This window comes from Ursus maritimus (genome assembly GCF_017311325.1).
Source record: "Ursus maritimus isolate PB19 chromosome X unlocalized genomic scaffold, ASM1731132v1 scaffold_X1, whole genome shotgun sequence".
NCBI classification, from domain to species: domain Eukaryota; kingdom Metazoa; phylum Chordata; class Mammalia; order Carnivora; family Ursidae; genus Ursus; species Ursus maritimus.
In genome coordinates, this window is record NW_024423319.1 from 98457040 (window position 1) to 98484091 (window position 27052).

Consider the following 27052-nt stretch of genomic DNA (forward strand, 5'->3'; position numbering starts at 1 on the left):
TGTGATGAATTCCGGTCGCTCCACATCCTTGCCAGCATTTAGTACTGTCCGTTTTTTTTTATTGTTCTGCTGAATATTTTTAAGTACGTGACAGACATTGTTTTTCTGTCCCCTAACATCAGTGGGGGTGTTTGCTTTCAGTCTCGGCAGAGGCCCTACAGCTCATAATGTTGGCCCGGGCCACTTGGATATGCATTGCCTCGTTTCCCTTTGCTGAGCCCCGGTCGGAATTGGTTTTGCGGCTGCCACGCGATTATGGCAGTTTGACATATTTGCCGGCATGCTTTGTTCTCTTTCTTTCATTCCTTTGTTCCTTTATTCATTCCGTCTGTTGGTAGTTCACTAGCTGTAGCCGACTTGCCTTTTCAGAGAGCAGTTGTATATTAAGTCCTGGGAAAGATAACAAGTCGGAAACAGAGTACTTGTCCTCAAGGAGCTTTTTAGAACTGGGTTCCTGAAGCCCAACGCAACAGACATGCCGGCAAAGACATAAAGCGCAGTGTATTTCAAGGCTTGCACGCACTGGAGTAAGGGCATTACAGAAATGAAGCTCTGGGCTGGGGCAGGGGAGTGGGGGCTTGACAGACGGACTGGTGGCGTAGAAACCACAGTCGCAAAGACTGTTGAGATGGTCATCTGCGCTGAATATTAGAATGGTGGCTCCTTAGACTATGAACTCAATGTTTATTTTAGTCCCAATTACATTGTAAAATACATCTCACACACGCAGACACACACATAGGCTGGCTAAGAAATTCTCGAACTGTTAACAGTGCCTCTCTTTGGATCATGGGATTATGGGTGATTCGTTTACTGGATTTTCTATTTCTCTTTGATTTCAAAGTTGGCCACAGTGAGCTTGTGTATCTTTTATAGTCAGAAAAAAATATTAAATGGGTGATGGGGACTGAGGAGGGCTCGTGTTGTGATGAGCACCGGGTGACGTATGGAAGTGGTGGAACACTAAATTCTGTACCTGAAACTAATATTGCACTCTTGGCTAACTAACTGAAATTTGAATAAACACTTGGGAAAAAAAATATCAGCGAAATAAGTCCAAGACTAATCCCCTAAAGCCTAGAGCTCTTCCACTGTGATTTTAAATTGCACAAACATGCTTTTCATGTACCTGAAATCTTTGTCTTAAATTTTTATCTTTTTTAGAAGGCCGCCTGTATTTTCATTAATGAAATGTTCTTTTCTGTATTATTGAGAAAACAAAATCATCTATACTTCAAAAAAAAAACCCAAGCCCCCCAAAAGTATGATAGTGCCACTGGACTGTTTGCTAAGTTCTAATAGCTATTTCAAAAATACTCTTCTTGTTCTCTTGAATCTTGTGTAGTAAAGATCCTCTCCCAATAGAACTGAGGTTATCGTCCAAAAGAAAGCAAAATGGCTGTCAGTCTCTTCCCTGTCAGGAACAAGAATTGCATGGATGCCCAGTGTAGTCCTTCATCGAGTTTAGCTTGTGTGATCATCACCCACCAAAGAGACTTTTTGTTCGTTTGCTTGTTTTGGCTTTTCCCAAAAATTGACAGAATTTTCACCTTCTAAAAGGCGGGGCATGTGTACAAGAGATTTTTTTTTCCTAAGTTACTGTTCTTGTTGTTTCAAAACAGTGGAAATTTGTGTGCTCTCTGATGAAATAACAAATGATCTTTGTTTTGTCCCTTCTTTCCTCAGCTGACCTGAATAATGTCAGGTTCTCAGCCTATAGGACTGCCATGAAACTCCGAAGACTGCAGAAGGCCCTTTGCTGTGAGTATTAACCAGTGCCTGAAACACGTCATAGTTCCTATGGGCTTAAAAAAAAAAAAAAGTGGGTCCAGGGGTATTTCCACTTGGAGAGGAGACAAAAAGCTCTCACAAGTCCAGCTGTAACATAGAATTCCCTTTTTAAAAATCTCTTTGGCCTAGTGTGCCCTAAACTATTTTGCTAGGCTGTTTAGAATCTCTCCTGTCACCATTCCTCAGCCACCAATGTTGGATTGATAAGATGCTGATAATTTTTATTTTCCAACTAAGGGCACCGGCATCCAGAGTTACCTTTGTGAAACTTGAAATCTCTCCCCCTCTTCTGCCTTTATGTCTTCTAAAATGCATTTAGTGATAGAAGCACCATATCTGCCCTAACCACATTGCACAGGTGTGAGTAGGTTATTAGCTTGAGTGCCAGTGTTCGGATGGATGCCGTGATGGAGGACAGATGACAGGCTAGTTTCTCTGCTCTTGCTCGTTATCATGCATCAGTGGGGAAATGCGGAAGTGCCCTGTAGGTTCATGGCTTCATCTCATGGTTTATGTATAATGATCTGTTATCATCACAGTTAATTAGAACATGTTGTTTGAAGGTCTGCGTGCATTGATGACAGAGCCATGAAACAGATAGGCATTGCTCCAGTCCCTGTCCTGATGGCACTTGTAGTCTAATGAGGAAGATTGAGGGTGTCCATAAAGTCTGGAGACATAGGTGAATGTATATAAGATCTTTGAGAATGTGCAGTTTGTTAAAAAAAAAGAAATCAAGTGATACCGTGTCTATTGCCACACTTTATGGGCACCTTGAGGAAAAGTGAAGAGATGGTTTCAAAGGCCTATATTTAGTCACGTGATAGTGGAAGAATGGGGTATTATGAGAACAGCTAGTGGGGGGGGTGAGGTTCAGAGAGGCTTTGCTGGAAGAGGTGGTACCTAAGCTCTGTGAGTCCAGAAGGCTTAGTAGAGCTCACTCGAGGAGGAATTTTCTGGTGCATTCAGGAACTGAAACTGCTTGAGCACAGCTGAAGCACAGAGTCCCAAGAAGGGACCATGGTGAAACATGGGGCTGGAGAGAGAAGTGGGAGGCGGATTGTAAAAGGTTTTTTAAATCTATGTCAAGAATGTAGAGGTCGGTGCGGAGCCACGCAAGGGGGTGACATGATGGGATTTTCCTTGAGAAAGGTCATTGTGGCCGTGGAATGGAGTGTAGACTGGGGGGGCGGGGATTGTGCAGCTGATGAGAGAGACTGGTTGAGCAATTCTGGTACTCTAAACCTGCGACACCATGGCCCGAGTGGGCACCAGAGGAAAGGAGAGAATTGGAGACAACCGAGACACACGTAAGAAGTGACATTGACAGGCCTTAGTGATGAACTTGACAGGGTGGGTGAGGGGGCCTCAAGGAAGCTACGAGGTGTTCGCTTGGGGGAATGGTGGACTTGCGTGGGAGTGGGGAACGTGAAGCTGTGATGCTCGGGGGAAGTAGACAGATGATAGTTAGGACCATCAGCACGTAGAGGCTAGGAAGAGTGTGCAGAGGAAGAAAAGAGTATTTAGGCTGTACAGAGGGCATTGCAAAGGAGTGGCCAGAGGGGGAGAAGGAAGGTCCCAAGAACTCGAGTGCCATGTAGTGTGCGGGAGGAAAGAAGTGGCTGGCCACCAGGGGCACGTGCTGCTGGGAGGTCAGCATGGACTCGGTGCAAGTGGCGTTGGATTTAGCAACAAGGAGGTACTTACCAACTTCAGTGAGATTCTTAGAAGTGTGGTGGAGATGGCGAGTGGGCTTAAAAGTAAATGGGAAGCAGGTGTAAAGATGATCGGTATGGCCAGGTCTTGGAAAATTTAGTTTGAAAGGGGGAGGGAAGCAGGGTGGCAGTTGGCTGCCGTGGACAGAGGCGTTAATGAAGTGTACATACTTATAAGTTGAGAGACACTTGAGTCCATTTAAATGGAGATGAGAAGAAGAGAGAAAGAGATAATAAAAAATAGGGCTTCTCAGAGCATAGGGGAGGTCATCTAGGACCCAAGAGAAGGCAGGGGCTCCTCTCTTCCACCGTATGGGGGGCGGCGAGGCAGGAATCTGTGCAGGTCTGGGTAGCTAGGGAGATCTAGGGGCTGGAGGGTGCGGGGAGCCATGTGGAGGTTTGTTTTCTGTGTGAAGGTAGAGAGAGTTCTGCCGCAGTTGGGAGCGGAGGGTGATTGGGTTGTGGGTGGGTTCACCTTTCGGGAGAAGAAGGGAGAAGAGGGCTGATTAGAGCAGGAGCCCAGTGTGCTGGGTGTTCTGTAGTGGTACCAAGCTGCGCGGGCATGGATCGCTCTGGGCTTATTCAGTGCTCAGGAGCCGGATGGGTCCATTGCAGGTGGGCACACGACAGCTGGGCAAGAGAAGGGGGGATTTGGGCAAAACAGTGGTGAAGTGGTTGAAGTGATGTCTGTCAAGGCCATGTTGAATTCACATAGAAGCTGCTAATCAGGAGGTAAGGGGATCGAGGGGCTGACTGTTGAGGGAGGCATAGGAAGAGGTGGCGTAGAAATAACTGAAAGGCTGGCAAGCTGTGGTCTGAGAGTAGCATAGCGCAACATTGTTTCACGAGTGGAACAGGTCCAGTGACAGGGTCTCGGCTCTGACCGTTTGGGTGGCATACATGTGAACTTGCACGGAGATGAAACAGGAAGTTCGGGGAGTGAGTCACGAGTGATGCCCCAGTCATCCCTGCTGATGTTGAAAACATCTAGAATCGGGGCCAGAAGCAGGGAAGAGAGAACTGTGAACCTGGGCTGCGAAGCCTTCGGGAATGAAGGCGCCTGGCCAGAGGCCTGCAGAGGCTAGCAGGCAGTCAAGGATAGTTGCTGGTGTGTGGCTTTTCACCCAGAGAGGGAGAAGAAATGTTCCAGAAGTGAAATTACTTAGGAGGAGAGAGTCAGCTTTTCCTCTTTATCTGGGCCTCTCCAGTCCTTAGCACAAAGCGCGGCACACGCTAGGGTTTCATGTGTTTCCATGGAATGGATGCATGAGCAAAAGTGAATTGAGGCTTCCGTTTCCTTACAGCTTACAGTCTGAAGCTGTCGTTTTTCAGCTATACAGCTGCCAAGTTTAAGTGGTTTTTAAAGGGCTCCCCAGAGCTGGGATTTCCTCAGGGACCTGTTAATGTACAGTAGCTGGAAAGAGGCCCATTGGGGTGGGGTGGGGCGGAGTCAGAGAGCTGGGCAGAGAAAGTGTTCTGCCTTTTTTTTTCTTCTCTTGGCCCTACCCCATCCCAGAGATAATGCTTTCCATTGATAAAGGGATAATTAGGAACCTGTTACTGTAAAGCGTTATTAGTATAGAGTATCTTCCTGTGAGATCCTAAAAGTTCAAAAGAGATAATCAGCTCTTTGAAGTTCTACTTTGAAAAAGCCCAGAAATGGACAAGATGGAAACCCTTCTAGTGACTGTCCTTCTCTATGATATTGCTTCGTCCCTTGGATTTAGGCATTATCCACTTCTGTTAAAGAATTCTGTTCACAAATATGTCTCATTTTATCATTTCGGTTTCTGTTAAAATTTCCAATAAATGTTGGGAAAATGGGGCGATTTGATACTACAAGAAAGTTTGGCCATTGGAGGTTATAACCTTGTAGTAGAGTTAAGCTCTGAGGGTAGGATGTAGAATTTCCACTTGGAAACAGATTTGAAATTCTCAGCCTTTGCTTTCTGAGCATGACTTTTCTCCTATTTGAAACAGATGTAGGTACAGCCAAATTAGGGTGTATTTACCTAAATTACATACTGGATTCTCAAGAATGGTGGGAGAGTTCCACGTGTTGTATGACGACAGAATGAAGAGTTCGCCAGTCCTTTTAGTCTTGAAAACATGTGCGGTCACGTTACTTAACTAACCGTTCTGTAGATGATTTAAGAATTTCCTCTTAATTTGATGTTTGCTTAGGTTTATCTTCCGGCCTTTCTGTCATTTCTGTGCCTGCAAAGCCATGATAAAGAGCTATTGTGTGCGGTGCAGGCAAATAAAACTTGTCCTGGCTAGCTCTTCCAAGCTAAGGTCGCTTCGACCAACTTTTGCTTTAATGAAAATTAATGATGTTATCTCAGTGATGTCCTGATGCCAGGGAAGAGTTTGAGTTTACTGATGTTTTAGAAAATATGCAGCACTCCTGCCATTAAACACTTGGTCGTCTTTTTGCACTTTGCTATCAAAGCCTCAATATTGCAGAAACCCGAATAACACAATTTTATCCACTACCAAAAATTCGCTATTTAAGTTGCGAGCTTCACCATTGGCCTCTAATGTCCCCAGTTTGTAATCGGTTTAATGTTGCATGACTCCATACTGCCTTTCAGCACACTCTGAGTGAAAATTAAACTCTGCGGAAAAGCAGAGACAAAGAGAAAATCTTGGTAAGAGGGATTTGTAAGCTGTTTCCTATGGCTGATACCCACCCCTTTCCCCCCCCGAGAGTTAGGAGGAAGATAATCTAGGCTTTTTCTTCCTCAATCTCTAGTTCTGATGACATCCGATAGGTGTATGGCTTCTACAATTAAAAATGTAGCCAACTTCTAAGAGCAAACATAAAAATGCACTTAACAAAGCATGTGTATTTAGTTTATTAGTGCGTGGTGGGTTGGAGAGAGCCCAAACTAGGGCTAAATGTACTGCAGTTGATAAATGTGACAAATATTCTGCAAACAAGAAATAGAGAACAATTTGCTTCTGCTCAGCAACTGACTCACACAGTAGAGAGATTTTGCACGGCCTGAGGTTACCGGAATAGTCATGGCTGCCGGACTCACCCTCGCCACGACAAAGCAGGTGAAAGACTTGCTCCCTTCTTGGCGAAACCACCTCACCTTTTGAGAGGGCACCAAGGATGGCCTTCGACAGGGTTCGGTCACTAACGAAGACTCGCAGGATCCACGACAGCGTAGCTGACACTCTTCAGTCTAGTGCAGGGAAAGGCCCCAGTGAGGCCGCAGCATGAAAGCCAGAATGTGCCTGGCTGCCTCATGGCAAGGCGGCCCAAGAGGCCAGGGTCGTTATCTTGTCCGTCCCCCACAGAAACCCACTTTTCTCACATAGATGAGAGGTTCTTTTTCACATAGGTGAGAGGCCAGGTCTTTGTTATTTCAGGATTCGAAGCAGTCTTGAGGAGCAGAGCCAAGCGAATTTTCTCAGCTGACGTGGTCTCACAGATGCTGGTGGCTGAGGAGAGGGCACCTATAATAGAACCTCCTTGCTCCCAGGGGAAGTACTGTAGTCCTATTTCAAATGTGTCCAGTACCCATGAGGCGCACACTAGGGGAGGCCTGGTTGGCCCTGAGCACCCTGTAGCTTCCGTTTCCAGAGTTGGGTGCCCTCCAAGTGCTGTCTTTGCCCTGGATCTTTCCCATCACCGTATCTTTTCCCATTCAGAGCCAGTTGTATCTGGCCAGGGATTCCTCGCCCAGCTCCTTACTCTCCTTTTATTCTCTTTTATTTCACGCGGCCCCATGCTCTGTGGTCCACCAGACACGTTGTTGCCATTGTGTAGTCACATCTTTACTATAACTAGGAAATCAGTGTGAGATGCAGAAATGGCCAGTCACCCAGGTTAGCATCGTGGTAGTCGTCGTCACTCCTAAATAGTTGTTGGTGTGCTTAGCCACAGAAATTTCTGTAATGGTCTACATCATATTGCTGGCTTTCCAGTCACAGGGATGTGGGCCCACCAATTTAGGCTTATATTCCTCAGTGATCAGAGCATTCCAGTTGTCCCTCCACCCATTTGTGGCTTTCCTCACATGCTAACGGGTCAAATAGCTATTTTTTTTTACACGTAATATTGTGATAGATGAGACATATAGCATATGAACCTTCTACCGTATACCCAAGACCTGTCTTAAACCTTCAGCCTCACAGTGGCCACACAGTATTCTTTCAGATTATCGTAAATCAGTGTTCTCCAGATTTGACTGGGTAGATATTCCTACAGGATACTTTTCAGCACAAGTGCTTAATAACTGATGTGTCCTGTGAAACAAGAACCAAAAGACATAGCTCCTTCAGTATAACTCCACAGACTCCTGTTTATAATTAGAACTCACATCTCTTCTTCCAGTGTGTTCCATAGATTGGCCAGAACCGTCCTCACTTCTTGACTCTGTCCCCCCACCCTGCTTCTTGACTCTTTAAAGAGACAGTTGACTCATAGCTAAGGGAGCGTATTTTAAGCCTCTTTCTAGGCACCAACATGATGTTGGATTTTCCCTTTTGTAACATCCACGGTGTGGCTTTGTTCCCTTCAGCAACAATCTGACCTTTCTTCCTCATCATTAATTTTAGTCCAAACCTTCCACCCACACACAAAGGATGCCCCTTGGGTTCAGCCGCTTGGCTCGTGCCTATTGAGCTGGTGGCAAGATGAAGCCTAGGGTGCTTCCCCTCAATCTCTTCCCAAAGGTAAAGGGTCAGATTGGGTTAGTACAGAAAAATGGGGTTACCCTGTTTCTAGGCAACAAAACATTTGTGGACAGTCAGCTCCAGCTACTTGAGGGGTGGGGAAGGAGTAATCCATTCCATCAGTCCCTGTGGAATTCTTCCACTTAGGTTCCAACTAATAGCCATAATATCCTGTTTCAGAATAAAACCAGCCTTTGAGACTCTTAATTGTAGCCCCAGTCCAGGGACTGCTAGGTATGGCATTGAAAAACAAAATGTGGTGAAGTCAGAAACACCTGTGAGTCCCCCCACTTGAATTACCTTTTTCATTGTAAGTGGTCTCACAGGTGTAGCCTATTTATCAAAGTGAGAGTTGACCAGGTTCCTTTGGTTAGATCTCCACCTGCAGGCCGGAGAGAGTGAAGCTCATCTGAAGGAGATGCTGAACTTCTTGGAGCTTCGCTAATACTTCCAAGGAACTGAATTTTTAGCCGACCTGCTGTCTGCTGTCAGCTTGCAGTTCCTTTCTCATCCATGCTGTTAGCTCCTCTGCTTCAGGTTCTACTGTTTCTAGATTCCACTAGAAAGTTCTATCGTCGATAACAATGTCAAAGCCTGTGCTGCTTGAAATCAAGGGTAGCTTGGCAACCAGCATCGACGGTTCATTTTCATCCCTTCCGTCAGAATCCTCTTTTTTCTTTTTCAGTAATACCATAGCCATACTTTTAGCTAAGGATGAGTTGGGGGTTTCCTAAACAGTCTCACACCTGACACTCATTGCACTGGGAGGAGCAGTCGGGGCTCAGTTGCTAAAGGAGACTCGTGGAACCCAAATGACAGTGTTTAAAAAATTTACAGTTCATTATAGAAAAAGGCTACCATATGCCATCAGCATTAAAAGCAGGATCACAGCCTAGGGTCCGGAGAGGCCGGGTGCGAGCCCCGAGTGCCCGCTCTCTGGAAGGGCCGTACTAGGATGCACTTTCTCTCTTCGATCAAGAACCACCAATGTGAGCACAAACCACTTTGGAAACCAGGGAGCACATAGTGGAGTCTCATACAGGATTTCTTAAAGCCTTCTGGTAACCTGGGCATGTTCTTCCCACGTAGCCGGTCCCACACCTCGCGACCTTCACGGGTCTACCCCCAAGCAGGTAAAAACGGTGTTACTTCTACCAATAAACAGTAGTGATAAGCTGTAACCCGTAGCTACACATCAACGCAGCAAGGCACTTCTTTTCATTGCTTTGATCAAGGCTCTGCATTGTGTTGCCCTTTAGCAAAAAACATCTTAGGCCAACTCCAGAGCCTCTGAAATTAACACAGCACAGATAACCATATCAAAGTGCACCGACTTTCTTGCTGGACAAAGATGTGCTTGGAAAGTCCTTCAGCCTGAAGTGTCCACTGCCTGGAGAATGGCATGACCTTACCAGCAGCCTCCTCTTCCCACAGGTGCCCGATGCCGGGCCGGAGCCAGCGGGCACACAGCGCTTATCCCACTGGCGCCCTCCTCTGTCTCGGTCTGCACAGGTTAGGTTACGGGATTGTTGGTATATTAGCACAGAGTGTCTGCATTGACCCGTGGAATGAGCTTGGGGGCCATGTGGGCACCGTGGGACTTGCGCTAACTGACTTTCTGGTGCTTCTTTTCCCTCCCACTGTTCTCCCTGGTAGAGACCATGGGATGGTTTTCTTTTTCTGTCAAGTCTATAAGGGCACCTCCTGCAACCTCCCTTCGTGCTCTTCAGTATGGACCTCCACGTGTCCTGCTATAATGCTCAGAGCGAGCCTCCTTCTCTCTGCAGAACGATTCTAAAGGTGCTTTCTAGTCCTCAGAGCCCAAGAGTCAGTAAAAGAATAAAAAAAACTTGACTTCAGCTCCTCCCTTGTGGCATTTGTAGAAAAGAGTAGAGTTAGCATTTGAATCTAGAATGTTGAAAGGGCGATTACTCACAACCAGAGCCTCAGGAGCCATTAATGGGATCCTGTATTCAGTCCCTCCCCACACACACACCCCACTTCATTTTCTGCTTTTTCTGCTTTTCCTGAAGGGCAGATAAGGTCCTGGAGAGCAAGTTCTTTTGTCCTGTCACCACCCTCTCTCAAACCCACAGCCCTTGTGCAGAGGGACGCCACCAAATGGTCCCTATTCTTCAGTCGCGTCAAAACCTATAGCATCCTCTACTGTACAAACAATTTTTGAAAGAGTGGGTATTTTAGCCCATGTTTGGATTTTTATATGGCTTTAAAATATATTCCCTAGTAAGAAGATACATACATTCACCCCCCAATGGAAATTCCTAGTTTGAGGTAACAGGATAGTTTGACAGAATTGTCTGCTGGTTGCTTTTAGAGGCTTCTAGAAACAGCGAATCATTATGTTTAATGTTTCATCAAAAAATCTCACTGTATTCTTTCGGATGGTCGTTTGGAACACTTAAGTGCATGTCTCTGTGGCAATGAAATTGTCCCTATCGATTTTCTCACCTCTTTTCAAGTACATAGTATTGGCTATGGATACCTGACTAGAAGTCTTTGAAAAAGTGTTCCACGAAAGGGGAATTCTGTTTGATACGTTTGTTTGGGGGAAATGTGTTCTCGGGTCTTCTGTGAGGGACTGTTCTCCTGTTTAACCGCATCTGGTTTCAACAGAGCTCACTTCACAGTATTTCTCTCTGAACTGTGTCATCTCTGCTCCTGTTATTCTGGAACTATTGTCTTGCTCCCCTCTGGAGCTATTTATACTCCAAATTTTCCATTCTGTGTGTTACCCATTCACCTGTACAGAGATAAGAGTAGACTCTGTAAAAAGAAATCTGTGCCGTGTTGCTACTGGTTTGTTTGCTTCCATCACACAAGTAAATGAGACTTTTAGTACAAACCCGAGTCTACAAATTCTCCTTTGTTAGTTCTTGTATCCTTGGATGTAAGGCAAATTATTTATAATGACTAAGGCAGAGTAACAAGAAAATAATAGAACAACTTCAAACCACCTGAAGCTTCCTTCAGTTTACAAAGAATCACTCTGAGAATATTGGTATTTGGAAGAAAGCCGTTCCTCTCTCGCACTCATGGAGATGGTGAGCTGCTTTTCTAAGTGTTCTCACTCCCCTGCGTCTGAACATTTGCCTTCTGAGCAAGTGCAGCATGCAGAAGAGGAGGGGGTGAGAAAGTTGGGAGTCCTTTGTCTGTGTCCCTCTCCCCAGGCTTCCTTGCAGCCCCTGCTCGCTGGGCCTTCGCCCCCCCCCCAACTCTCAGCCCCTGGCCTGCTTGCGGTATGATTATTTTTTTCATTCTTCATTCTTTTTCCTACCTGCCTCCCTCTCAAATCAAGCTATATTCTTTCCTGCCACTTTTAAATAAAGTCTCAGCTTCCATGTAAAGAGGTCATTTCTCTATCTTGAGAGTATTTTAACACAAAAGGAATGGGGCCTTTGCTTTGATAGGGCGAGTGTTAGTCCGGGGCATTTTCAGGAAACTGCGTGGAAGCCACAGAGCTTTACTGACTGGGATCAAAGACGAAAACCCCTCCTGCTTCCACCACCAGGTCTCCTTCTGGCTTCCAGGGAAACTTCAAAGGTTACTATTTTTCTTTTTTAAAAGAGAAAAACGTGCATGACATAGGAATGAACCTGCAGAGGTATTAATCACTCCCCTCCCCCCCACCGTTTAATTAGAACGCACCACAAATAACTAGTAAAATACATTGAAGCCTTAAATTTGCATCTGTTCAGCATCGGGCAAGCTGTTTACTGACTGGGATGGCCCAGGTTTATCTGCGGTTGTTTAGAACTGTACTGCCTCCTCCCCGTAGATGCACGAGAGGTTTACTTAATTACCATTGATTCTTTGTCTCCACGGACTGAGAATTCAGACCAGAGCTTAAGTGTATAAGGTGTTAGAAAAGCACTGTTGCTGCCTTTCCAATTTGGCTAATAAATTGGCTTTAGAGAAAAGCATCTTCCCGTGACATTTGGGAGGAAAGCTTACGATTTGCTGCTGTTGGACAAGGTTGAGGTCTCGCTTTTGTTAGATTTTTGTCTTGCAGCATTTGAGTAAATAACACTTGAGAGCAAGGGAATCCACCTCCCCCATCTTAGAAAGTTCTTAGAGTTCTTGAGAAGTACGTTGTAGAATACAGCTTGAAGGTGAGAGAGATATGCCTCAGGTCTAAAAACTGAGTAGATTATGCAGTTACTTTAGTTTTAATCAAGTTGATGATTTTTTTCACCTAATATTAAGGTAGCAGAGAGATGGTGAGGTGACTGATATTTCAAGGCAAAAAAGGCTTAATGATTACAAATACATAGCTGGAAATAGAGTTTACACAACCCTAACCATACAGATTAATCAAACTGACCTATTGTCAGGAACTCTTTCAAAATTTCTAGTAAAACAGATTTTTTTCTTACTCAGAATGTGGAAAGGAGTCTATTCGCATAGAACATTCTAGGTCCCCTTAACTTCAGGAATGGAAACTTTCCCCACCTACATTCTTCATCCAGTGCCTGTGAGATTTCACACTAACCTCAGATCCTGAATACTCCAGCCATGAAACTTAGAGCTGGGGGTGAAGACAAACGGCTTTAAAGGAGGGTAGGGTTTACCTCTACAGTCCTCTGCTCTACCAGCTGAGCTATTGACGGGCACATGGATAAAGCAGATGTGGCATATTTAGACAATGGAATAGTACTCAGCCATCAAAAAGAATGAAATCTTGCCATTTGCGATGACATGGATGCAACTAGAGGGTATTGTGCTAAGTGAAATAAGTCAGTCAGAGAAAGACAAAGACCATATGATTTCACTCATTTGGAATTTAAGAAACAAAGCAGGTGAACATAGGGGAAGGGAAGGGAAAATAAAGTAGGATAGAAACAGGGAGGCAAACCATCAGAGACTCTTAACTCTAGGGAACAAACTGAGGGTTGCTGGCGGGGAGGTGGGTGGCTGACCGGCTGGTGGGTGATGGGCATGAAGGGGAGGGCACTTGATGGAATGAGCACTGGGTGTTCTCTGCAACTTACAGATCACTAAATTCTACCCCTGAAACCAGTAGTCTGCTATATGTTAACTTAATTGAATTTTAAAAAAATTTTTTTTAAAAAGAGGGTAGGGTTTGGGTTTGGTGTTCACTAAAAGAGTACGAGACAACCCGACCAGGATTTTCCAAGGAAAGGGAAAAAGAGTGAAAGGAGGATTTCCTCCTGGGAATCACTTGTGATTTTATGTGGCTTTTGCAGTGGATCTCTTGAGCCTGTCGGCGGCATGCGATGCTTTGGACCAGCACAACCTCAAGCAAAACGATCAGCCCATGGACATTCTGCAGGTCATTAATTGTCTGACCACTATTTATGATCGCCTGGAGCAAGAACACAACAATCTGGTCAACGTCCCTCTCTGCGTGGACATGTGTCTCAACTGGCTGCTGAATGTTTATGACACGTATGTATGGCAAGCTCTTTACGGACTCTGCCACGGGAGGCTTAGTTTCTAGAATGGTGCCGGTGTAATTAGCATCACAACTGGGGCCCTAGTCTAGAAATACTGTCCTCAGGATGAAGTGTTCATGAAGCCCTGTGACGCAATGCTGCCCCGGTGATAAATCATTTTTGCATTCACTGACGCTGAAAAATATTTGGATGAACTAGGAGGTAAGAGCTAGAATGTAGATTGCTCTCAGAAAACAAACAAAACCCTGAGATACTCATTTTTCATACTCATGTTTCAAATAGTAGAATGAGTCAGTGTGTTGCCTTTTCTTGCCTGTGTAATTTGAATTCCTCCATCCACGTCGGGGGTGGCTCCCGCTCAGTGGCAGAAATGGACGTGCTCTCAGAGATGCTGGCGCACCTGTCAGCAGATCGGCACAGCATTCGAGGAGCCTCAGGAGCTTTTTGCGGAAGATCTTGAATTGATAAGCCAAACAAAAACGAGAACAAGCCCTTAATGGAGCCAACTCAGCTTCTCAAACTGAGGAAGTTTTAGAACGTTTTTGCAGAGTTTCTGTTCGGCGCCTCCCTTCATCACTCTCTTGGAGAGTACTTGTTCATTTCTTTTGGATTGCACCCAGGAGGTATCCCCAATTCTTGTTTTTGTCTTCAGCTTACCAAAGGCAGTTGAAGGAGGTAGCAGACCGAATTGGTTTTAATTTTGACTGAATTCTTCTTAGACCTCAAAATGATGACATGCCTCATTTCACATGCCAATGAGAACATATTCCCCTTTGGAAATCTGGGAAGGTTTTCTGAGAGGAGTTGCATTTCAGCTGTTTTGCCTTTGTTGTAGATTTCTGCCACCTCTGTGATTACAATGTATATTTTTTTCTTTGTTATTTTGGTAAGGTAATGCTTTTTGAATTCCAAGACCACCTGGCTATTTAATTCTGATAAGTATTTACCAAGCCCTTGAACGTATTGGATTTTAATTGTGGATTACCCTTAACATTTGCTCTGATAAGGGTTTGTACTCGGGTGTTCCTTCACGTAGGTTTTGGCGCTGTGCTCCTTGCAGATGATGTCTGAATGGATTCTGAGTATATAGAACTTCCCTTCTATGTGCCTCACAATTATCTGGGGACAATTTTAACTCCTTGAAGACCTGAGTTACACTTTATGAAGTTTACTTGTTAAACTTTGATTTGCCTTTTTAGAGAGGCAAAAAGATAAGGAAACCTTCCAATGATCATAATTTCGTTAATGCATTAGGATCCTGTTTGACTAAGGGATTTAGTAAATTGTACCAGTTAAAAGTTGAGCATATTGTTCACCCAAAACAACCCCAGTTGCGATGTATCCTTTAGAGTTTTGAAGTGCTAGATAGGAGAATTATTCTATAATCTCTCTGTCTCTCTAAGTACCATGTAAGGTTCACTTTCTTTCTCTAACAAAAGCTGCAAATTATTGAAAATCATTTTCTACAAAATGGAACATTATTCATTTTCCTGTTTCATTTTTTTCCCACAGATAAAATGAACCATTTATAAGTTTGTCATGAAGAATGCTTTATTTCAGCTTTATATGAAAAGTGAAAGCGTAAACATATTTAAAACATTGATATAAGAATAGGTTGTTTTTTAAATTGCTCAAGATCATATATTTGAATATTCTTTAATAGAGGATATTGTATTTTTCTTAAGATAAATGTGTGTATTTTATATTATGTGTCACATGGCCTCAAGAGAGTGGTTTTTCTTCTCAATCAAGGGCAGACTGATGACAGTCTATGAGTGCTGGGTTTTTCTTGGGGTGCTTCAATAAGCGCGGTAGGCAGTGTGTCGAGTAACCCAGATAACTTGGTGCACAGTAGTAATCCTTCCACTTACCAACTTAAACCCAGGTGGCTGTCCATTGAATAGAAGGATATTTTTTATTCTTTTTATGTAGAGCTACTGTTACATTTCAAGTAAGGGCTTTTAAGAATCAAAAACTTGGTAAATGTTCCTTGGTCAAAGGGGTCGCATTTCCATTGTGTTCTGGGCCATGAGCCAGATAGATAAGGAAGATAACAAAGATAGTACATAATGAACAGACAAGTTCTTCACAGATCTTAGTAAGACCATTGGTTTCATACAACAGTGGTCAGTAGAGTTCCCATATCCAAGGGTTTGTTTTTCTTTCTTTTTTTTTTTTTTTCTTAAGAAGCGTTTACCGTCTACTAAAGTGTCAGTAATTGTTTTCTGGTTCGATTATTCATAACAGGGGACGCACGGGGAGGATCCGGGTCCTGTCCTTTAAAACTGGCATCATTTCTCTGTGCAAAGCCCATCTGGAAGACAAGTACAGATGTAAGTCATGTGTATTAACTCTGTATTCTTTTATTAACGTTAGCTAATTATACCACGGTTTTAGATGGGGAATGCCTAGTGTTCCGATGTGACAGCGGGTCCCTCTTATAAGATACAGAACTGCTTTGAGAGTGTCCTCCAACTTGGTTTGTGCCGTTGTCTGTCGAACATGAAATGGCAGGTATTTAAATAGAGAATGAGGATTAACTTCTCCAGCCCAAGTATTATTTTACATTACATTGACTGTGTCTGAATAAAACACATGTTCCTAGAGGATAAAGTCTGATTTCCTAACCCCTTTGTAGAAGTCAGAAAAATAAATGTGAAGGTTTAATCCCTGCACTTGCTTAGTCTTTGGATTCTTATTTAAAGAGTACTCTCTGGCATTCGTGTTCCAGAAACATTGTTTATTTTATAATCATCTTACTGCAAGTCGTACAGACATATCCAGTTCTGTGACGTGACTAACATTTTATTACTGGAGACACAGATAGCTTGCCATTTCTTACGGGGTAAATATCACCTTATAGAACTTCCTTTTGGGTAGCCCTTGGGTTCTTTGGCTTAAAATGCGTGAATCGAAATGAAAAGCAAATGCTAGAGGAGCAATGGTTGCGATGACGAAGCGAGCGTTCATTCCCATTGTGGAGGACGGTGCTTGTTTTGCGCCTTTAAAGGCTCCTAAGAAGTCTTGATGGTAGGAATATTAAGCAAACCTCGCCTATCATGTCATTTCTCTTTTCCCCTAAGGCCTAGCCACACAGGGGTGAGGTGTGCTGAGCTTAAGGATGGGCAGGAGATAAAAGAGATTGAATTACTCCAAAGCCCCTCTGTGTCCTACTGCTCCTTTCCCCCCAGGAGTTAGCCACAAAATACACAGGCCCCTTTTAGCTCTCACTTTTATGTTGTTTCCACTTGAGTTTTTTTTTTTAATCCTCAGATCCAAAGGGGGAAAAAAAACTGAACGGCTTTCGTTAACCATTTAAAAAGGTATTTTGGGTAAAGGAGAATATTTCTGTGGGTTTTCCTCCTTTAAATAGTGGAATTACATGTTACTTTATAATCTTACTTTATCAATGATAAGGTCATCTTAATACCAAAGGGCGGTTTGAGCCTGTGTTTCAAATGACTAAGAGGGAACACGTTTTGAGGTTGGTGAAACACAAATATGAACTTCAAATTGGGAAAGGTGAAGATAATTGATAATTAAAAAAAAATCTGTGCGTGTGTACTGAAGAGATAGTAAAAGGTGTGTGCGCCGTCTCGCTTTTGTGATTGGCGTCTTAGACACCTGGTTATATTCAATTACTTGCAGTTTAAAATGTGCTTATAAAAAGGAAAAGCTTCCTTGAATTTACTTTTGTTGGCAACTTTGCTTTGAATATAAGGTATGATTGGAATGATTTTATTTCTGAGAACAAGACGTACATGGCAAGTGTTGGGTGTGTTCGTTCATTCCGTGACACTGCTGCTACACAGCTGACCAAATACGGTCCCTGCCCTCACGGAGGATATCATGCATCAGCCACAAAGACAGACATGTGTTAGATCAATGACAGTGTAAAGTGATAGGAGCTAATTTACAAATATATACAGGATCCTGTGGGAACACATGCAAGAAACTCAATGATCTTATGACTTCATAAAGAAGTTCCAATTTAGGTACATTTTTTAATCTCTGATGTCCAAAGGGGATGGTGCTTTGGACCAGTTATATGGTTCTTACTGATAAAATACTTATTTTATGATAGTGGTTACATCCTGGATATAAAATATTTCCCAAAGGATTACATTCTGGCTTAGGAAAATTCAGGTGTCAAGACTGTGTGTAAACGCGCATTTCTTGCAGGGCTGTAGTTTATTTAAAAGCTGTCGTGCTTTATATATACACACGATGATGATTAACTTGATCCATAAAAATAGTAAATGTGCAGATGAGCGTGAATTGGAACGAACCCGTCTCTGTGGGAATATTGGCTACTCTCTGTAGGTAGTGCTTGGAATGGAGGTGGTTGGTGGGTTCTGCTAGCATCGACATGGTGCTGCGTTTTGATTGTTGAAATGCTCTTCTTCCTTTTGTAGACCTTTTCAAGCAAGTGGCAAGTTCCACAGGATTTTGTGACCAGCGCAGACTGGGCCTCCTCCTGCATGACTCTATCCAAATCCCAAGACAGTTGGGTGAAGTCGCATCCTTCGGGGGCAGTAACATTGAGCCGAGTGTCAGGAGCTGCTTCCAATTCGTGAGTTACTCACCTTCTTAAGTAACATGTTTCTTTTTTGTATTTTAGAAATTAACAAAAAAATAAATAAAAACAAGCAACTTGAGTTTCTCACATTAGCTCGGGTGTAGGCAGGTAGGAAGGGGATTGATACTTGAGACCTTTGGAGGCAGTGGCTTCTGGACTCTGGCTTTTGGGAGAGAAGACAGTATAGAGGAAGGAAAAGAAATCTGTCTGCAGCAGGGGACCCCATGTTTAATAAGAAGGTGCTGGGAAGGAAGGAAGTCTGTGGTGGTTCAGCAAGAGCAGAGATAAATTTCCAGCCACAGAAATCCTTTATGAATAAGAAACTAACTTTTGTAGGTGAGTCTTTTAACCTCTTAGCTTTTTTTCCTTTATTTTTTAAAGATTTTATTTATTTATTTGAGAGAAAGCAGGAGCAGGGGCAGAAGCAGAGGGAAAGAGAGAGGCAGACTCCCTGCTGAGCACGGAGCCTGCCTTGGGGCTCCATCCCAGGACCCTGAGATCATGACCTGAGCTGAAGGCAAACGCTTAACCCACTGAGCCACCCGGGCGCCTCTCTTTATTCTTTTTTAACCCAATTCTATCATCATAGCCTCCTTTGCAGTGGCTGTTGGTAAAGAGTTGAGATGACTATGATTTTTTGAAGCGGCCCTCCTGTAGCTTTGACGTTCCTCTGTTATCGCAAGGCCTGAATGGCGACTCCACATATAACAAGGTCAGAGGTTTATGCTCTGCTGGTGTCCGTCCCTCGCCCAGCACATGGCTTATCCATTCTTATCCGGGCCTGTGGCCTCTTCCACACCATGGTCGGTGCCCCAAGAAACACTGTCTTCCTTCCGAGACTCTGAGCACTCCATTGAGAGGCATGGAGGCTGTTCCTCTTGTTGGCGGAGTTGGGTAATGCTGCAGTGAACATCTTTATGCATGTAGCTCTTTTCCTTGATTGAAGTTTTCCCTTAGGATAAATTCTCAGGAATGGAGTTATTTGACTAAAAAATAGGAGTTTTGTGGCTTTCGATACATATTACCAATGGCTTGTTGTCAGAAGTTGTTCCATCTGTAACACCACCAGCCCTGAAGGAGTGAGATACTTGTAATATCCCGTTATTCATTCTGGTCTTAGGTTTGCTTGGATTTTTTTTTTTTTAATGCTAAGAGCTGTTTTTCTTTTATGGGGTTTCTCAATCCATTGTAATCCTGTGAACAATAGAACTAGCCATAGAGATAACCAGATAACTGGGTTAGACATATGGTCTTTGACCACAGTATAGGGTAAAACCACAGAAGACCTCCTAGGCAGAACGTTGTAAATATTTAGATGTTTAAAGCTATTTGAGCATTCACTTTAAAGTTAACCAGGCACACCAACGAAATGCCCACATAACAAGCCCCTTTATGTAGCATTAGACATACTGTTTGGATTGTTGGGCCAAAGTTATGGCACAGTAGCTATAAATGTAGAATAAATGTGGAGAAATAAATGCATTTTTTTTTGCCTCATACTCAAACTTCCCCAAATGTAAATAGACTATCAGTACCTCTAGATTTTTTTTTGCACTCTATTCCAGAAAGGAGACACAAGAAACTTTCATAAAATGAATATTAATGGCCACAAATAATCCAGATTCTTTTTTTTAAATCCAGTTAGAAAACAGCTTGTAATGGCCTGAGTTGTTTTTCCTAAGCGTTGTTTTCTCTTTAGTCAAATTTCAGTTACTCTTTAAATTCTAGTTGTAAAGCACACTCAGGTGTCGATATAACTGCACATGCACACAGTTGTGTGTGTGCTGTGGCTTGGGTTGAGGGTGAGGGTCAGAATGTAAGTGCGCCGACGGGCGTCAAGGGCCGCTGGAGCCCTTGTCCTATCGTCCCACAGTACGGCCTGCAACTGCAGCTACCACCCCCCTCACTGCAGGCTCTGGCTCTTTAAAAAAAAAAATTAGTTATGGGAGGGGGTGGGGGAGGAGCAGAGGGAGAGAATCTCAGGGAGACTCCCCACTGAGCATGGAGCCCGGTTTGGGGGGGGCGGGGCTTGATCTCATGACCCTGAGATCATGACCTGAGCTGAAACCAAGAGTCGGACACAACCGACTGAGCCACGCAGGTGCCCCTGGCTCTATTTTAGTTGAAATACACAATCTACTTGACATTTTACCTGGTTTAGATGTAAGGTGTACAACACGTTGACAATGCATTAATATATTGTATTGTGATTGCCATTGCAGTGACAGTTAGCTCTTCTAGCACGTCATATCATCAGCATTTCTTTGGTAGGGGTAAGTAAGATGTCGTCTCTGACTCTGTAGAGTGAGAGTCAGGACAAGGGCTCACGAACAGAAGTTCTGCCTTCCCAAATGCTGTGCCCTTATCAGCAGCCACGTCCCTGTACATCCACGTGCCGCATCCTTTGGCTGGATGCCCCCGTTCTTCCCCAGCCACGTGTCTCTGTCATGGTAATAGCACCACTGTCTTCTCAGTGTCAGAACTTGGTACTCAGTCTGTCCTCACATATTTAGTGAATGTGTCCTAGCTAGCCAGTCTCCAAGCTCTTGGGAATGTCTTCTGTGAGCCTGGGGAGGGGGGGGGGCAGTGGGGGGTCTCTGTCAAGAGAAGAACAGGGGTAACAGGTGGATGTTATTTTCTTCTCTCTACTCTATGGTATTTTCTGAATTTTCTTCTTTGAACATTCAGAATTCGAAAAAAAATGAGTAAAGTACTAACTTTTTTTGTTTTTAAGAGAAAGAAACCTCTTTTGTCTGGTCTCCTTCCTTGCCACTCTTACTATTCACTACACCCTGACTTTGTCGTTGCTCTTACTGCTCTCATACTGGTTTTAAAGAAATGTATTCGCTCTATGATACCATGTGTAGAAATCCGTTTCTCCCCATGGCCCACTGAACAAATCCTAATTTGTCTGATTCTCCGAGCTTTCCTAATCTACTTCCGTAACCACCCACCGCCAGCTTTCACCACCATGAAACGCTTCTCCCTACCCTTCGTACCTACTATGCTTACAAATAATATCCTTACAGTTGCTACTGATAATCATACCTGACCTTTGTTCACATGAATTCTGCCCTTGAATCTCATCAATCCTTTGAGGAGAACGAAATGGGCAGGTTTGGGGATTGTGTTTTTCTTGTTATTTAAATGAATGAATGCTTTACCTCTGCCCCTCAAGGCCCTCAGCCGGCAGAAGACTAATTCCTAGTCCGATGTCCCCAAACCCCCGCTTACCACCCCAGTCCCAACTACGCAGTTTTGATTCTGCTCTCCACCCTCCCGAGGTGACGTAACAGGCCTTTTATTCTGGGTCCCTGCTGGAATATGAGCTGCCATACCACAATAGGAACGTAGGAGATGTTTCTGGTCAGATGTTGGGCACATTCTGTGTGTACAGAGCCAGGCGAGCTTTATGTTACTTAGACTTGGGTAACTTGCTAGTCATCTGCAATCAGGTTCAACTGCTCTGTTTTGTTGACTTCACAATCCACGTCCTGGGCCTGGCGTGCGCTCCCTTGGCCAGGTGCTCCGGCAGGCACCTCGCGTTGCCCTGTGCACCGTGAAAGAAATGTGCTGTTTGCTGCAGGGAAAGATAACACGAGTGAAAATGCCCTTTGCCCTTTGTTTGAAGTGTAGAGACCTTGGGACTGGAGCCAGGCTGGTTCCTTCAGCAAGGTTGAGCTCAAAGACCTGTTTCTAAACCTCAGGAAACAGAAGGCAAGTGCTTTTTTTTTCTCCTACGAATGCGTTCCTGGTATCATAGAAGAAGTTGACTGCAGAAGAAAACTTATTTCTTTCGGGTTGGTGCAGTTAGAAAGGTGTTGCTGCTGATTCAGACAAGAGCCTAGGAGTGGCGGGGAGGGAGGGCTGTTTGCAGGTGCAGGGCTCCCTGGGGGATCTTGTGAAGCTTTCCTTAGCTCAGGTCTGGATCTCTCCGTTCTGGAGATGGGTGCACAAGAGTGTGAATGTACTTCACTACCACCGAAGTGGCCAATTAAAAATGGGTAAGATAATAAATTCTAGGGTATGTGTACTTAACCACAATAAAGAAAGTTGGGGAAGAAACCCCCAAATAGTTCTAAATCAGAGAGTAACGAAAATCACCATCACACGCGAGTATAATGTTTTGCCTATATTTAAAAAATCAGTATAGGTCTTTCAAGGAATTACCCAGTAAGCCAGGACCCAAAGTCATATCTGTGGATATCAAAAGGGAGAATTCTCCATAAATGTATGGATTTGACAGTAGTGGTATCTTCATTGATAGTAAATGAGGCAACAGGGTAATGTTTCAACTTTAGAACCTTACTGCAGTCAACACATTTAGTGGGAAACTGACACTTTCAGGTAGTAGAAGTGAAGTTTTGGAACTGTTTTTTTTTTTTTTAAGATTTTATTTATTCATTTGACACACAGAGCGAGAGAGCACAGGTGGGGTGAGGGGCAGAGGCAGAGGGAGAAGCAGGCTCCCGCTGAGTAGGGAGCCCGATGCAGGGCTCCATCCCAGGACCCTGGGATCATCACCTGAGCCGAAGGCAGACGCTTCACCTACTGAGCCACCCAGGCGCCCCGAAACTAGGTTCTTTCAATTAATGCATCATCAGGTTGTTCTTTATTTCATAATCCATGGAAGCAGCTCCATTGTCAGTGTAGATCGATCCTTATGACCTGCGTAAGGCCAGCCAAGCCCTGGCAGTGAGTCACACAGACTGCCCAAAGGCACGTTGGAGATGGACTGCATCTCTCCTTTTTCTGATGAGAAAACTGAAGCCTAGAGAGGCAGGACTTACTGCATTCTACATACTGCAATTACATCATGTCAGATCTAGACAGAAGGCCTAAGTTCCCTATGTTCCAAGCCAGTATTTCCTTCTGCTGAACCATCTGAGTGGATGGCTTTAACTGGTTCAAATACCAGACTGAACAAAGAGCTAAAAAACATGATCCCTCATGAATTTTTGGTTCTAATAGGATGACATGGGTAAATGAACACCCTTATCACTACCGCAATGCGCGCGCGCGCGCACAAACACACACACACACACACACACACACACCACGCATGCCCCATGATCTTGAAGATCTTCTATTCCCAGTGGCAGGTGGCTAAGTCTTCCTGCAAATGAAACCAAGTGGGAAAACTTTGTACCTTAAGGGACTCCACAAAAGAGTCGTGTATCTGTAAATTGGTATTTGGCAGTGCCCTGAGAAGTATCCCCCTCCCCCATGATAGTTTGTAGTGTTTTCTGCTGTAAGCATTTGAAGGACTTTATTGTTTGGATGAATTCGGTATACCAACTTTATATCCAGTATGCTTCACCTACAAGAGCTTGGGCACCAGACTCTGTTTATTTTACATCAGTTTCCTGCCTCCTGTTGTAGTCATGCATTCAAAATGAATAAGTTGCTTTTTCATCTGTCCTGTGAATTTTTATGTTCGTGTGACAGAAATGAATACCATCAATGTACAGTAGCTGTAATAGAGAATGATACAGAATGAGAATAAATTACAACCTCAACTATTGAGAACAAGTATCTCCCCCCATCCCTCCCTCGTGTAAATAATCATTCCAGAAAACCTGGAGTAGTGAGTGGCAGAGTGGATAAGTGCATAGGCCCTAAAGCCAACTCCCTGGGTTTGAATCCCAGCTCTGCTATTTTTTTTTTTTTTTACCTGTCTGGCCCCTGTGCTCTCGGGGTGCTTGCAGGGGGCTCAGTGAGCCGGTACAGGCGGAACACTGAGAGTTGCAGCAGGCACATAGCGGGTACTTAGTAACTATTAGCTTCAGACGATCTAAAGTGTATTGTAACATGAGCATATCCTACCAAGATTAAGAATTCCTTTTATCTATAACCGAGCATCTGTGGATTCGATTTTAGAGACTCTTGACATACTGTTTTCTCTCTGAGTGTGAAAATACCATGCCAGGACATTTCTGAATCAGTTTGACAGCATTCTTCATGCCAATTGATCACATTTTATATTATCCATCCTTAAAATAAGTCCTAAAAATTCTACTTTGCTTAGGTTGCCTTTAACTTTTTGTTCAGTAATTGAAATATAGGCCCTTCAGTTCCATAGACACTCTTTTTACATGCCTTTGGGTGGTAAATGTTGAACTCATGTTCCCTTGAACTCATGGTGGACGCTGACTAGTAACTACAGTATTAGTTCCTACAATGTGGTATGCAGAAATAGAGGTATTTTGACCGTGCTTCTATTGGGCCTGCTTATGGACAGAATTCCTGCAGATTTTTGGGAAGGACGTTTTATCAGACTATTATCAGTATTGTCTTGAGTTGACTCTTGCTTCTTAGTTGCTGGGGTTTTTAAATTATAAGCTGTGGCGGGTTTAGCTTTACAGTTATCCGTTGAATTTGTTGTGGTTTGTGTGGTTGACTTCTCAGTGTGGGGTGATGGTTATTTTCTTCAGTATTTTAAGGGTAGGTTTGTGTTGTAGTTGAAACCTGTTTCATTCATACACTTAAACTGCTAAAGAAGATAATTGGTGTCCTTTTCTTTGCTCAACATTCTTTAAAAAAAAGATTTTATTTACTTATCTGAGACCAAGAGAGCGCACCAGAGGGGGTGGGGGCAGAGGGAGAGGGAGAAGCAGACTCCCCGCTCAGCGTGGAGCCCTACACAGGACTCATCCCAGGCCTGTGAGATCACAACCTGAGCCAAAGTCAGGCACTCAACTGACTGCACCACCCTGGTGCCCCTCTTTGTTAAAAGGTCTAAGTAGTCCTTCATTCTTATGACCAAATTTCCCCTTTCCTCCTTCCTCCCTGCCTTCCTTTCTCCCTCCTTCCATCTTTCCCTTTCCTTCCCACAAGAGTTGAGTCAGAGGTGCTAATGAAAACAAAAATTTATGAGAGCCATGCTTTCAGTTAGAAGAATATTCTAGATTCCCTTTAATCAGTTCACCATTAATTCTAATTCACATTGAAACTTACCCAAAAAACTCATGGAAACAAGGATACATGAGTTCAATATTGCCATTTTCTTTTTTCCTTGTTTGTCACTGGCTTATAAATTGAATTTTTAGTGGAAGTTTCTTTCTGCAAAGATTATTTAAGATGAAGGATAGTGTAAAACTTCCTCCTGGGATATCCTTATCTGTTTATCCAGGGTCCTTAGTGTATCTTGATTCTCTAACAGCTAGAGGTTTTTTTGTTTTGTGTTTGGGTTTTTTTTTGGCATTTGATAAAATGTTTTATTTATTATTTATTTTTTTAGAGACGGGGTGGGGAGTGCAGAGGGAAAGAGTGAATCTTAAGCAGATTCCACACCCAGTGCAGAGCCTGATGGGGGTGGGGCTCGATCTCACCACCCTGAGATCATGAACTGAGTCAAAATCAGTTGGACTTTGAACAGACTAAGCCACCCAGGCATCCCTGATAAAATAATTTTTTTTAAAGATTTTATTTTTATTTATGTGACAGAGAGACAGCCAGTGAGAGAGGGAACACAAGCAGGGGAAGTGGGAGAGGAAGAAGCAGGCTCATAGCGGAAGAGCCCGATGTGGGGCTCGATCCCATAACGCCGGGATCACGCCCTGAGCCGAAGGCAGATGCTTAACGACTGCGCTACCCAGGCACCCCCTTGATAAAATAATTTTTAAATTTTTTCTTTTTTTTAAAGCAACATTTAGAAAAAAAAAGCATGCAATTAAATTTATTCCAGTGGTCAGTTCTATGAGTTTAAATAAATGCATTATGTCACCATCACTAGAGTCAAGACACAGGACATTCCCATCACCCCTAAAATTCCCTCTTCCTTTGTTGTAATCCCGTCTGCTCCCAGTCTCTGGAAACCATTACTCTGTTTTCTGTTCCTATGGTTTTGCCTTTTCCTAAACTGGATTTCAAATGAAGAGTTAACAGTGTGTCTTGAACTTTAGCAAAACATGTCCTGATAACATACTTGAGAAAGTATTTTCTGTGATACTTACAGACAGATGTATGTATGTATGAAACTTTTCTGTTAAGTAAAACTCTCTAGCATAAATTAATGTGGAGCATACTTACGGATTTGCATAGATTTAAAAATTGTGCTTACGTTCCCTGGAGCCATGGTGTTAATTGGTTTATTAGTCAGGTGGAGTGGAGAGCCTGAGGTCAGGACAGTTGTCCTTGAACATGTAAATGAAGAGTGGATAATCACCATGTGTTATTGTTTGGGCTGATTTTTATCTTTAATGGGTAATTCAGAGTCCTGATTAATATTTAGAGCGGTGACTGCTGGCCTCCAACCTGCTCATTATTTTCAGAACTTTAAATAAAATACTTGATTTCTACCCAAGACAGCAGTTACAGGAAGCCTTTTACTTCTTCTTGTCTCACAAATACAACTCTTAACCTCTCCATCTTTATTTCACACATGAAAAATGTCCATAAATGTGGGGATTCTTAAACTTTTTTACGCTGAAAATTCACAGGAACCTTGGAAAAGCACATCTAGGCAGAGTAGGAGAGGGCGTTTTTGGAGCAGTGTAGCTGAGAGAACGGGGAGGAAATCAGTTTGGTGTTAGGTTTTTATTTCTTGAGAAAAGTAATCATGAAGAGCCTTTCACATTTCATACCAGTGCCATTAATGCCATCTCCCCCCACCCTTTAACAATCATTAAAGTCACTCTTCGGCAGCTGGGTGGCTCAGTCGGTTGGGCGTCTACCTCTGGCTCAGGTCAAGATCCCAGGGTCCTGGGATCCAGCGCCACATCAGACTCCCTGCTCAGCAGGGAGTCTGCTTCTCCCTCTCTCTCTGCCCCTCCCCCTGCTTGTGCTTTCTCTCTCTCTCTCTGTCAAATAAATAAAATATTTAAAAAAAAAAAAGTAAAGTC

The 27052-nt window shown here is 43.6% G+C and overlaps 1 protein-coding gene across 6 annotated transcripts in view; it reads left to right on the plus strand.

Moving 5' to 3' along the window:
* Window positions 1-27052, plus strand: part of DMD (dystrophin) — a 1667815-nt gene that overhangs the window by 1554391 nt on the left and 86372 nt on the right. For all 6 annotated transcript variants that reach the window (XM_040633145.1, XM_040633125.1, XM_040633155.1 and 3 more), the window contains 4 exons: window positions 1687-1761; window positions 13421-13622; window positions 15878-15963; window positions 18046-18203. In XM_040633145.1, the coding sequence (XP_040489079.1) occupies window positions 1687-1761; window positions 13421-13622; window positions 15878-15963; window positions 18046-18203 (521 nt within the window). The remainder of the gene's footprint in view (window positions 1-1686; window positions 1762-13420; window positions 13623-15877; window positions 15964-18045; window positions 18204-27052) is intronic.